The sequence below is a fragment of the Astyanax mexicanus genome, chromosome 18 (assembly GCF_023375975.1).
Source record: "Astyanax mexicanus isolate ESR-SI-001 chromosome 18, AstMex3_surface, whole genome shotgun sequence".
In the NCBI taxonomy this organism is placed as follows: domain Eukaryota; kingdom Metazoa; phylum Chordata; class Actinopteri; order Characiformes; family Acestrorhamphidae; genus Astyanax; species Astyanax mexicanus.
Genome location: NC_064425.1, coordinates 15,402,476 through 15,415,239, shown reverse-complemented (window position 1 = coordinate 15,415,239; position 12,764 = coordinate 15,402,476). Strand labels below are relative to the sequence as shown.

General features: G+C 36.0%; 1 protein-coding gene across 1 annotated transcript in view; it reads right to left on the bottom strand.

The window, feature by feature from the left end:
- tlcd2 (TLC domain containing 2) overlaps positions 1 to 12,155 on the bottom strand; it is a 42,485-nt gene extending 30,330 nt beyond the window's left edge. The window contains exons 1-3 of the mRNA XM_007245910.4: positions 11,606 to 12,155; positions 10,107 to 10,189; positions 5,018 to 5,100 (exon numbers count right to left, since the gene is read on the bottom strand). Coding sequence (XP_007245972.2) covers positions 5,018 to 5,100; positions 10,107 to 10,189; positions 11,606 to 11,784 — 345 coding nt within the window. The 5' untranslated portion in view covers positions 11,785 to 12,155. The remainder of the gene's footprint in view (positions 1 to 5,017; positions 5,101 to 10,106; positions 10,190 to 11,605) is intronic.
- Positions 12,156 to 12,764: the final 609 nt, after the last annotated feature.

Below are 12,764 nucleotides of genomic sequence, written 5' to 3'. Positions count from 1 at the left end.
CCCCAGACTCCGCACCCCGACCGCCACAGGGGAACCCAGCCAACCGGACAGGGCCAGCACCCACCACCATGGGCCCCCCAGACCCACACCCCAAGACCACAAGAGCATACATCCAGGCCCCCCCCACCAACAACCAGGGCCCGCACACAGAAATCACCAAGCGGCAGCCACCGTCCCCAGTCCAAGAGCCATAAGACACCCGAATCCCCCGATCCCCCCCCAGCCACCTGCCGGACGCACCAGGAGACACGACTACAGCCGCCCACCCCATCATGTGATGGAGCTGATCAGTGGGAACCAGAGAGATTCAAATGTAGCCAATTGTTTTTTTGAGGTTGCAGACATTCTTTCCAGACTAATGTGGTCTAAAAGTAAATTTCTATAGTGATTTATGCATAAATCATTTTTTGATTTCCACTTCATGAGGATAGTTTTCTTAGCGATGCATAAGACAGTGAGAACTATGTGCAATTTATTTGTTTCCATGTTTAGTTCACTTACATCACCTAAAATGCATAGTTTGGGTGAAGCTGGGATATTGCAGTTAAACCAGGTAGATAAGTCTTCACATATCATCTGCCAGAATCTCTGAACAGGCATGCAAAACCATATAGCATGTATATAATTCTCAATATGATTGCCCGAACAGTTAGTGCATATATTTGTTTCTCTAAGGCCCATTTGGAACATTCTATGCCCTGTCTAATGTGTTCTATGGAGAATTTTGTATTGTATGAGTTGTAAATTTGGACTTTTCGTCATTTTGAAATTGTTTAAACATATCTGTGTCCAAAAGTTCTTATCTGGGTTCATGGAGAGATCTCGATCCCATTTTGTAATTGGGAGGGATATTGAATCATTAATTTTGGATAATAACTTATATATTTTTGATAACAATTTAGGAGTATAGAGATTCATGAACTCTTTTATCAATACTGGGATTTCTAATGTTTGATTATTTAAATTAAATCTTGCTTGTATAATGGACTTCAATTGTAGATACTCCAGAAATTTGCTACTGCTAATTTCGTATTTTGAAATAAGATCTTCAAATGACATAAAGGTCCCCTCCTGTATAACATGTTCTAAATTCTTAATTCCTTTCTCTTGCCATTGTGAAAAATTAATAACTGTTTTTTTCTGACATATATCTGGGTTGTTCCAAATGGGTGTCCTTTTACATGGTATTAGTGAAGACTTAGCTATCTTTAAAAATTCCCACCAAGCTGTCAGAGTGGTGTTTATGTTCAGGCTTTTAAAGCAGCTATAGTGTTTAATACTGGAGCTAATGAAAGGTAAGTCAGAGATTTTCACTTTTCCACTGAGTGTTTGTTCAAGGTCCAGCCATGGGCTGCCTAAAGGGTTTGTTTTAATCCAACTTGTAACATATTGCAATCTATTGGCTAAAAAATAGAGATAGAAGTTTGGTAGTTCTAGACCACCATGGCATTTTAGCTTCTGTCTTCAAACTTATTCTCGATGTTTTATTCTTCCATAAAAATTTTGAAATGTTTGAGACTAATGACTTAAACCAAGCAGCAGGAGGTTTATTAGGGATTAATGAAAACAAATAATTGATTTTAGGTAGAATTAGGTAGATTTAGGTAGAATCAGCATTTTTACAGTAGCAACTCTCCCAATAAGAGATATAGGTAGAGAATTCCATCGTGTGAGATCGTCCTCTATTGTTTTTAGTAGAGGAATATGAGGAAAGGATAGTTTACTTTTGAGAGAGCATGAAACAGTGATGCAACAGAGCCCTAGAAAGCACACACAAACTCAACAACTACCACAGAGCTTCTGACTGGGCCTAATATGTTCTTTTTACAGTTATTGAAACATTAAAAAACAGATCCTGACTCCAACTAGACCTGAGTAGCATGACATCACTTTAAATTGTTCTTTTTTTTCCAATTTATCCCATTTTCTCTCTATTTTGGAAGGCCAATTAATCAACTCCTTTTCCCCATCACTTCTTTCACTAGTAATGCCTCCATTTGTTTAGGAGGGTAAAGACTTTTTTTTTCACCCATACTGGTATTGGCACTGATGGTGGACTTACACACAGTACACAGTCAGCAGTGTGGGATTATTTTTTTTATTTTTCCAGATTATTTCGTGTTTAAAGGAGTATCAGTAAACATGCTTGTAGCAAAATCTGTAACGCCAATATTTTGAAGAGAAAAATTTGTCCAGCAGAAACAGATCACTGGGAAAACCCCGTTTGAATTCATTATTTTTATGATGACACAAGCCAACACATTCATACTGCATATACAAAATATTTGTACCTTGGATGTTGTCACTTTTAATGCTTTTTCCAAATGGTCAATACAATTGGACCATTATTTTTTTTCTATTGCAAAAAAAGCATCCTCACAGCATGATGCTGCCACCACCATGCTTCACAGTAGGGTTGGTGTGTTTTTGGAAATGTGCAGCATTTGGAGTTAGCATCTAGTCTGATGGCCAAAATAGCCTAACATTAAAATTTTAATCCGATCAGAGCAAACAACCTTCTTCCAGTTAATCTTAGAGTCTCCCCTGAACGAACTGCAATCTAGATTAATAATGTTTGTCATTCTCCCATAAAACATTACTGTATGCTCACTGTACTGAGCCATTTACAGGACTATGCTCAACTAGCCATCTACTATTATTCAAATAAAAGTCAAATGTAAAACAAAGCGTCAGTTAAAAACCATACATGATAATGTAAATGTAAAGCGAGTGTCGTCTCAAACTGGTTTCAAGACTATAACAGTAAGTGTAGTGTTTTTTTAGTAACCTTTCCTGTCACCGGATCTGAATCCAGTAAAACACCTGTGCTGAGATGTGGTAGAGCAGGACTTCTGAGTGGCACAATCATGTCAACATGGACCAGAATCTCAAAGGAATGTTTTCAACTGAATCATTTCCGTGAAGGAATGAAGCTAAGCTATAATAGGTCTTCCTAATAAAGTGCAGAGTGCGTGTACATATTTACATCTATCTACCCAACAGCAGATTACACTGCTTAAAAAAGGTTTCATTCATTCAACCTGGAAATATGTTTACTTTACTTGTACAGATATCTATTTGACTCATGGTTTTGTTCAATTTAATGTATTAACATAATAATACAAAACCTCCTATTTAAACAAGAGACAATACACCGCAGCCAATCACAGCAGAGGTCATTTACATATATAAGTCGTGGTAGGTCTGGAGCTAGTCCAGAACATTTAGGTGAAAGACATAAAGACCCCCTGCATAGGGTGGCAGGCCATCATAGGGAAGATTGTAATACAACACACTATTGTTCTCCTAAGATTTATTTTTATCTACTTCTTTGTTGTTCCACCTGTTTATTATAGCTGATACACCTGCCACAGCTTTAGAGATAGCAGCACCATTAAAACTCACTCACATCTGTCATAATGTGAAAGTAGTAGTATTTATTAGGGCTGTAACTATTGCGTATGCACACATTGCAATAATGGTGTTGGAACGATATATTGTGCAGCCATAGTATACAGCTCTGGAAAAATTGAGAGACCGCGTCAGTTTCTGAATCAGTTTCTCTAATTTTGCTATTTATAGGTTTATGTTTTAGTAAAATGAACACTTTGGTTTTATTCTACACACTACATTTCTCCCAAGTTACAAATACAAATATTAGCATTTAGAGCATTTATTTTCAGAAAATGAAAAATTGCAAAAAAAATGAAATAAAATGGGATGCAGAGCTTTCGAACCTCAAATAATGCAAAGAAAACAAGTTCATATTCACAAAATCAATACTTGGTGGAATAACCCTGGTTTTTAAATCACACAGTTTTTATGCATCTTGGCATGTTCTCCTCCACCAGTCTTACACACTGCTTTTGGATAATTTATGCCACTCCTGGTGCAAAAATTCAAGCAGTTTAGCTTGGTTTGATGGTTTGTGATGGTTCACCTTCCACTTGATTATATTCCAGAGGTTTTGGTAAAATCAAAGAAACTGATCATTTTTAAGTGGTCTCTTATTTTTTCCAGATATATATATATATATATATATATATATATATATATATATATATATATATATATATATATATATATATATATATATATTATCTGGCACAGTGGTAGAACCAAAGGAGTCGTTTCACTCCAATGGGGTAGTTTAATACATGAATAAGTTTAAATAATTTTACCCATAGGAAAGCAAAAACATTTAGAAATTGTTTTTTCACAGAAAAATATATGTTTTCAACTGCTTAAAATACGTATTTATTGCACATATCCAAAAGCTGTATTACAGCACACTATTCTAGCTAAAAATAGAGGTGTCAGAGTTGTGGATCTTTTAAAAACCGTGGGAGGAGTAACAGGTGGAATAATAAAGGAGAGGATATAAATCAAACTTAAGAACACGTCCATTCTTCTCTACCAGTACTGTCTGTCCATGGATGAGCTTTTGGACCAGGTGTCTATTGAGCAAATTTGGCATCCCACATTTCAGCTTTGACCACAAAATACTGACAGTTTCTACAGGAAATGGATTCTCTAGTTCTGACAGTTTTAATACTAAATGAACACTACAACTAAGCCTCAGGGCAAAACTATATTCAAGTAAAATGTAGGACATGACCCCTTTATACCAACTTCAGTGTGCATTGAGCTTTGAAGCACAGTCAGAGAGCCTGAGAACATCTGAGCCCTTTATCTCTATAATTGAGGCGGGGGTGCTTGAAGTTCATTTAGATGCAAAGAACCTTTGGACAGCCCAACCCAAGTAATGACGTACTACTTGAGCTTCTCTGCAGAGCGACAGGTGGTCAGACAGGTTCAACAGTTTAAAGAAACAATGCAAGGGGGCTTTCTTGTGCCAAAAATTAGTCACTCTGTCAGACAGACAAGTAAAACAGGAACACCACTGAGTTCAAGCAACACACGCCCTGGCTGACATAAATATCCAGGCTTTTTACTACAATAGAACAAACTAGTCAGATGCTGTTTTCAGGAACAGGATTCACACGGCTATACTCACCACCACATGATGAAAAAGGAGCTCCCACGACTGGTAGATCTTCTGATTGAGAACCATGTCAAGGAAGTCATATATAAAGTATCCTATAAATGGTAAACACCAAAAAAAAAAAGAATTAATAAAATAAACATGATAAGAAAGATAATATTGGACCAGAATCTAAATGAAAATCTAACCAAAGTATGGAATCTGTGTTGTGACAGATGTAATTCACTCTTTTTACTGAGCCTAGTAATGCATTAATGGTTTTACTTAGCAATGTAAAAAACAACATTGTTCAGAAGTATAGATGGTTACATTTTATTTACGCTGAAATATGGAACACTCCATGCATTCCTCCCTTTATTTCTCTTACTCTTCTGCTTCTGCTGCTCTATCTTTGTCTGCCTCTCTTACACAAACATGCACATGTTGTTTGTTTGTTTGTTTGAGCTGGTTTGTTTCCTGGTGTATTTCAGTAACTGGTGTAATGTAAAGAGGAGTAATCTGAATCCATTACAACGCAAAGACTGATATTTAACTATCTGAACCTAAAGGAGAATCCCTGTGAATTGTGTGATTAATTATTTTTTTTTTTTATAATTATCATTATTGTTATTATTTGACATCCTTAATTAGAATGTTTCAGCCCAGTCTCCTTTATACAGGCAGCCAATCAGGCCAAAGGTCATTTCACAACTTGAAGAGAAAGGATGAAAAAGGAGCTCTCATGACTGGTACTTCCACTGATTAAAAAAACATGTCAAGGAAATCACATATGAATTATCCTATAAATGGTTGAAAAAACAAATTAATAAAGCAATATGAAAGAAATTTGTTAACAGAAACTGGCCTGTCGCAGATCGTAGTTATTGTAGTTATTAGGGGCATAACTCCCATGATAATCTGTAACCAAGATGTCATTTACAAAAGGGGGCTATTTATATCCATCTCCCACCATGAGGGTATCCATGGAGACGGCATGTTAGAGTACTGAACTGAACGATCGAATGGAAGACAAAGCAAAATTGCTGGGGCATCCATTAACGTAGATGAAATAACCAGTATTTCTAAATGACTCGGTTATTCAGTTTTAATGCCATCCATTATTGAGAATTCTTCATAATAGCAGGGTTTACTATAAACACATTCTGGAAATACTGTTACAATCCCGCTGTTCACAAAAAGAAAACTGGAAACTGGTGGGAAACCTGCTTAACCTATCTATGAGGCGATACTGTGTACTATTTTATTCCTTATGCCTTTAATGGCAGTAGATACTGGGCCTTCCCTTGGACACTACTGTCACTCAGACAGTCAGATTCAGTCAGACGGAAACAATTAGATTACACTCTCTGCCAGATACCGCCGCTTTGTAAGAGGTCAATGTAGAATTAGTGAAAATTGGACTTGATTCTGTGATGTACAATGTTAAATGTTAGTGTTTGAAACACTAACACTGAATGTTAATTAAAGATCTTCATAACAGGTTGTTAAACCAGTCATTTTTTTCTTCAAACAGTTCCCCATCTCTATATCACGGCTTATCTATATCGGTGTTCTTATCTTCACAAATGCACATATTTTCAACACCTGTGCAAATTTAGAAAACAAAGGCATACATTGACTAAAGATTTTTGGAACAAGTAAAAAAAACAGCTTCAAACATCCATATCTGTTAGCTTTCCTATCTGTGATCTCATCTATATATCTTCCACACCTGCACCAAATAACAAACATTATTAGCTGCTTATTTTGCAAGGGGATACATTAAAGAACACAATTTTTAATAAATATGATTAGAGATATATTTTAATAATAGTGATTTGATTATAAACATATTTTTATATTTCAGTTTTTATGTTTACAGCATGTGTCATTAACTGATGTTCATTAGATAGCTAAGCCCTTCCCACGTCTAACCACATAATGACCATTTTCCCTTTTAGGAATAATTATTATTACTTTCTTTATAATGACTTTTTTACACTGTAAAAAATGTAATGTTTTTTATTTAAACCTTTTATTTATTAAGATTTTGTCATTCACAAAGGTGCATAAAATAAAATACCTTACAATAGTATAAAAAAAAAAAAAAACTGATTTCTCCCAAAAAGGTCTGAAAGTGCTCAGTTATTATTGATGTTCAATGTTTTATTGATGTGCAATACACAGTTTATGTGTAACGGATGCAAATATTATTCTGGGATTTTTAATCTTTGTCATTAATAAATGTTTGTATTCTACTTTTGTGTGTCTTACTATATATTTGCTGATGTAACACTATTAATTGTTCCAATACAAAAATAATTGTATTTTCTTATCATATCTTAATTTATTAGAGGGTTCAGTACAAAAACTGGCAAAATATATTTTTTTGATGTTGCAGGTATGGACATTGCTGTGGGCATTCTTAGCAGTTTTTGTGGCTTTTACATTAATCATATCAATATTGGAAATATGTTGTACTGACCAAATTATTACATATATTGTAGCGGAAACATTTGGTCATATTGAACAATTCTACATACAATTAAGCATTGATAGTCTTAGTGCTCTGTTAGTCAGTCAGAATATAGTCAGCAATTTTTGCACTGTAAATCTAAACTGATCAAATCAACGCAACCTTACTTCTAGAGCACATTTTTAGACAACAGGAGCCAGCCAAAGTAATAGAGTAATAAATAAAATTAAATATAATTTTGTTTGGAAATACAACTCAAATCTCTAAGGCACTACAACCAGGACATCTTCACACTTCACATCTATAGGGCTCTGTATGTATGTCTCAGTGGGCAGATTTAGGTTACAATGCAATGTCCATTTGGTGGTTCATTCTTGTGGTGTCACATGACTTAAAGTCCTAGTGCTGGTGCCTGGGACGGATCATAATGCTTCCCATTGATTCCTCAGAAACAGCTAACCTCTCTGCAAACGTCAAGAGTGGGATTCTTCTAAGAATCTAGAATAGCTGTGGAATTTTGCAGGCTGTGCTATACTGGACGCACAATACCACAACTACATAGTTGCCAAAAGGTTAATTGTTGAACAACTAGAAGTTCTAAAACTACATACACACTATATGTTCAAATGTTTCTGGACATCCCATCTGCTGAGTCCATTCAGCTTCTTTAGGTTGTACCCATTGCTGACACAGATGTGCCATAATGCAAAGGCAGCTTTCTAATTAACATGAGGCTATTGGCACCAGAGTGGTATAAAGCCCCCAGCTTTGAGCTGTGGAGCAATGGAACTGGGTTCTCTGGAATGACGGTGCTCAATCTACTACATTTGATTACTACATGATTTGGCGAAATGACTGTCTGAGATCACTAATCATCCAACACCACTAACGCTTTCTTGTTGCTAAATGCAATCAAATTCTCACAGCGACGCTCTGAAACATAGTAGAAAAAATTCCCTGGACAGCAAAAATCAGAACAAGCTCTTTTTAATACCCCTGATGTTCAGAGAAATATGAATGAGCAGATGCCCCAATACATTTGTCCATATTGGAAAAGGGAAAAAGCATATCCAGAATAAAGCATATAGAGATGCTTCCCTGGAGCAAAGCTCCATGACTTTTGCGTGACATCTTTGCCTGCTGATGTTTATTCTGTTCATCTTTCGAGAAAGAAAAACATTATGATTGTTATTAAAATAACAGTCAGTGAACTTGTAGTCAATTATTTTTGGACATTGTAAAATTGCATGTGCAATGTCCAGAGGAAAAAAAGCAATAATCCACCCAAACTCAACTGATGATATTTATTCTGTAACTGATGATATTTATTCAGTCTTAACTGTGACATAAAAGAAAAACACAATCACATCCAACAGTTAAATGTAGATGTCTATGGATCTACGTGAATTTAAATGATGGGAGAATTCTTTTACGAAATCTGCCACAAGTCTGTGTGCACATCTTAACTACGGTTGTAAAAATATTGCCATATCAAAGTATTGCAATATTTTGTTTTGCAATACTGTATTGATTTTCAAAAACTCAGTATCAGTTTTTAATTACTAGCTTACATGTTAAGATTGTGGCAGATAATTGTTAGTTTTGGTTTATGTTTATGTTTAAACCCTGACCACTAGATAACAGTTAGTAGATCCCACATTTTGCATAAAAAGAAAAAAAAAGTTTCTTTTACTCAGATTGTATAAATATGAAAGTGTTTTTTTAATAACGATGTACTTCCTAAACATTTATTTAAACAACTACAATATATTGTCCTGCTTACAGCATCCAAATATATTGTGATTTTTTAAATCTTAACTCCTGTATCGTGATGCATATCACCAAGGTCTTGCCAATACACAGCCCTTGTCTCCAGCATAAATCCAGGCTCAAGTCTAGTCCAGGCTTAAATTCAGAAAGGAGCTTCATGTGAAAATATAAGCCTCAGTACTTCTGCAAATGAAAGAAGTCTAAAGACCATAATTTAGTGATTCATAGGTGAGCCATCAACCACACAATGCTCAGCTAGATTTGGTGCATGTCAGTGTGTGTTTGGTATTGTGAGAAATACAAAAAGTACTCCTTGCACAACTCAAAATGCGCAAAAGCCATGTACTAACTCTCTTGAATAATCATTCACGTGATTGTGGGCAGATCATTAAATAATATAGTGTTTTTCTTGTCATTTCCTTTAAGAGCCAGGAGCAATTCGACTTTGACACATTGCTATTTAAACAGCGCAGCGCTTCTGCGTGTCTCAGCAGAGGAAACAGCTTGGTTCTTGGTTTCATAACTGATTTATTTTCGAAACTGAGCACACAGTTTAGGTCACATTAAGAAAATATATTACATTTATTAATTAAAATAATGATCCACAAAACACACGAAATAAGTGAGTGAGCAGCCTTGCCCTTCCATTTGTTGTTTTATTTTTATTGTGTGTCTTTCCCCAGCACTGTGTAGTGCAGTGCAGTTAAAAATTAACAATTAGTCTACACACTTGTATGAGCGACATTGTCAATTATGTCAAATAGTGTGCAGTTGAACTGAATGTCTGTGTCAGCAACAGGTGCACCTTAAAGTAGCTGACTAATACAAAATGAGGTCTGAACAGTCTGGGCAAACAATGTATATTGTTTTACTTACCGATAGATACAGACACCAACGCATGGGAGAAGACAGAGTGAGTCTCTATCAAATCCTCAGCCATCTGAGGATGCATGTAGAAACTAGGAGAAAGAAAAGACAGTGACTTTAGTCATTAGCCACATCATCAGTGAGGTTTTCCTGAATGATGTGACTGCAGTCATGGTTGCAGTATAAAACAAAAGGTGTCAGAAGTTCTTAAAGTATTAGAATAAAAACAGCTTTTAGCTTATTTTAAAACTGTAATGTGAATATGTCTCTCACTTACTTAATGGCTGGGAAGTGTGAGTATTGGAGTGCAAAATACTTTCAAAGTTCTGGATTGACTGACCTTCATTTTCTTTAAGTATACTTAGTATACTACTTAGTAGTTCTCGCCATTATATGGATTAAAACATTACTCAAATAGTTCTATTCACTGTATTCACCAACTCTACCATTTCAAAAATGTACAAGTGATGCTCTCAAACACATTAAGAGGCAAGAAATCCAAGTAATTAACTCTTAATAAGTTCAGCACAGCTGTTAACTGAAAGGCATCCCTGTTAACTCTACCTCATAAAGATGTGCAAAGCTGTCTCTTCTAAGCAAGAGGTGCAAGTGCTACTTTGAAGAATCTTAAATATATAACACATTCTGGTTTGTTTAACACATTTTTCTGTTTGTTAAATTGTCCCATGTGTTTTAATGACTTAGTCTACAATGCATATAGTCTTAAATTAATGAAAAAGCAATGAATTTAAGGTGTGTCCAAATTTACATTAATACAGATTATATGAAACAGCTCTGGAAGAAATTAAGAGATCACTTCAGTTTCTAAATCAGTTTATCTGATTTTGCTATTCAAAGGTACATGTTTGAGTAAAATGAAGATTGCAGTTTTATTATATAAACTATGGACAACATTTTTCCCAAATTCCAAATAAATATATTGTTATTTAGAGCATTTATTTGCAGAAAATGAGAAATGGCTGAAATAACAAAAAAGATGCAGAGCTTTCATACCTCAAATAATGCAAAGAAAACAAGTTCATATTCATAAAGTTTTAAGAGTTAAAAAATCAATATTTGGTGGAATAACCCTGGTTTTTAATCACAGTTTTCTATGCATCTTGGCAGGTTCTCCTCCACCAGTCTTACACACTGCTTTTGGATAACTTTATGCCACTCTTGTTGCAAAAATGCAGTTCAGCTTGGTTTGATGGCTTGTGATCATCCATCTTCCTCTTGATTACATTCCAAAGGTTTCAATTTGGTAAATAAATTTGGTTTTACAGCTTTTTTGTGAGAATACTTGTTTGTGTGTTGTTTAGCTTGTGTTCAAGTACAACAATTTGCATTTCTCAATTAGAAAACTCATATTTACCAGTTCAAATGAACAATGTAGTGATTTTTTATGTTATAATTTGCTAATGACCCAGCCTGACCTAAACACATGTGCTCCACGGCTAGTCAGGTATGGGAACACCTGTATAGGTAACAGGTACGCGGTCACTCACCACAGCACAGCCCATACTCCGGTGATGAGGCTGTGAATGAAGGAGGTGCAGATGTTCCTCCACTTCCACGTGTTCCTCTGGGCTGTCTCCGGGACTGGGAGCTTGCTGAAGCCGTAGTTTGCCGCTCTGAAAAAGCCCACGGACGCGCCGGCGGTGAGGAGCACCGCGTGCAGCTCCATGCTGCTGATTTCTGTTCTGTTTCCCTCCGCTCAGACCCGCGCGCGCTCGACGCTTCTTCTCTCTGTGTGTTTACTTCACCTTCCAAACATCACCGCGCGCGCGCTTCCATTCCGCTGAGGCTGTTCTCCACGCCGGGTGAAAGATAACACGCTGTAGAAGAGCTTCTCTTAGAAAACACACACAAATCTGATCCTCTCAACTTCTGAGGAGCTCAAACACTCACTGGGATAAGTGTGTGAAGGGCGGGAGAAGTGTGAGTGGAGTGTGTGTAAGAGAAGTGTGTGTGGAGTGTGTGTACGGTGTGTTATAGAAAACTGAAATGCTTGTGTAACTTTTCCCCCTTCACTATAGCGAGTCCCGCCCAGCCGTCATGAGGAGCAGGAGCGAAACACACACACTTACATCACACACAACGCCCACTTATCTAATAGCTAGGAACCCTGGGAAATGTAGTTCATTAGAAAATGTAGTTCAGACGAAATTGCTCTGATATTATAGCATTATGAGCAGCTTGAATAAAAGTTATGGATAACAGCTAACTTAGATTACTATTAGGATAAATTCAAAACTAGAATCCCTGAATACTGTGCATTATTTTTTTAAGAGAGAAAATTATATTACATTTTTATTATATTTCAAAATAGATTTTATAGTCTTTTCATAGTAAGTTGTGTTGGTGGTGCCAACGTAAGTCAGACAAAAAAAAAGTTTACCATGCTTTAACAAATATGTAAAAAGTATTTACATTCATTACTCAGACAGAAGTAGAGATATAAGGGTTTATAACGACAGAACGGTAAAATACTGTAGAAGTTGAATAATTAACTCAAGTTTTTTATTTAAAAAAAAAGTATGAAAGTACAGGTTTCAGAACTACTTAAAGTGTAAAAGTAATAGTAATGTACGGGGAAAATGCCTTTAAGGACAAAAGCTGAGGCTGCACCATAGGAGCCATTGAACACTACAGCCCAAAATGAAC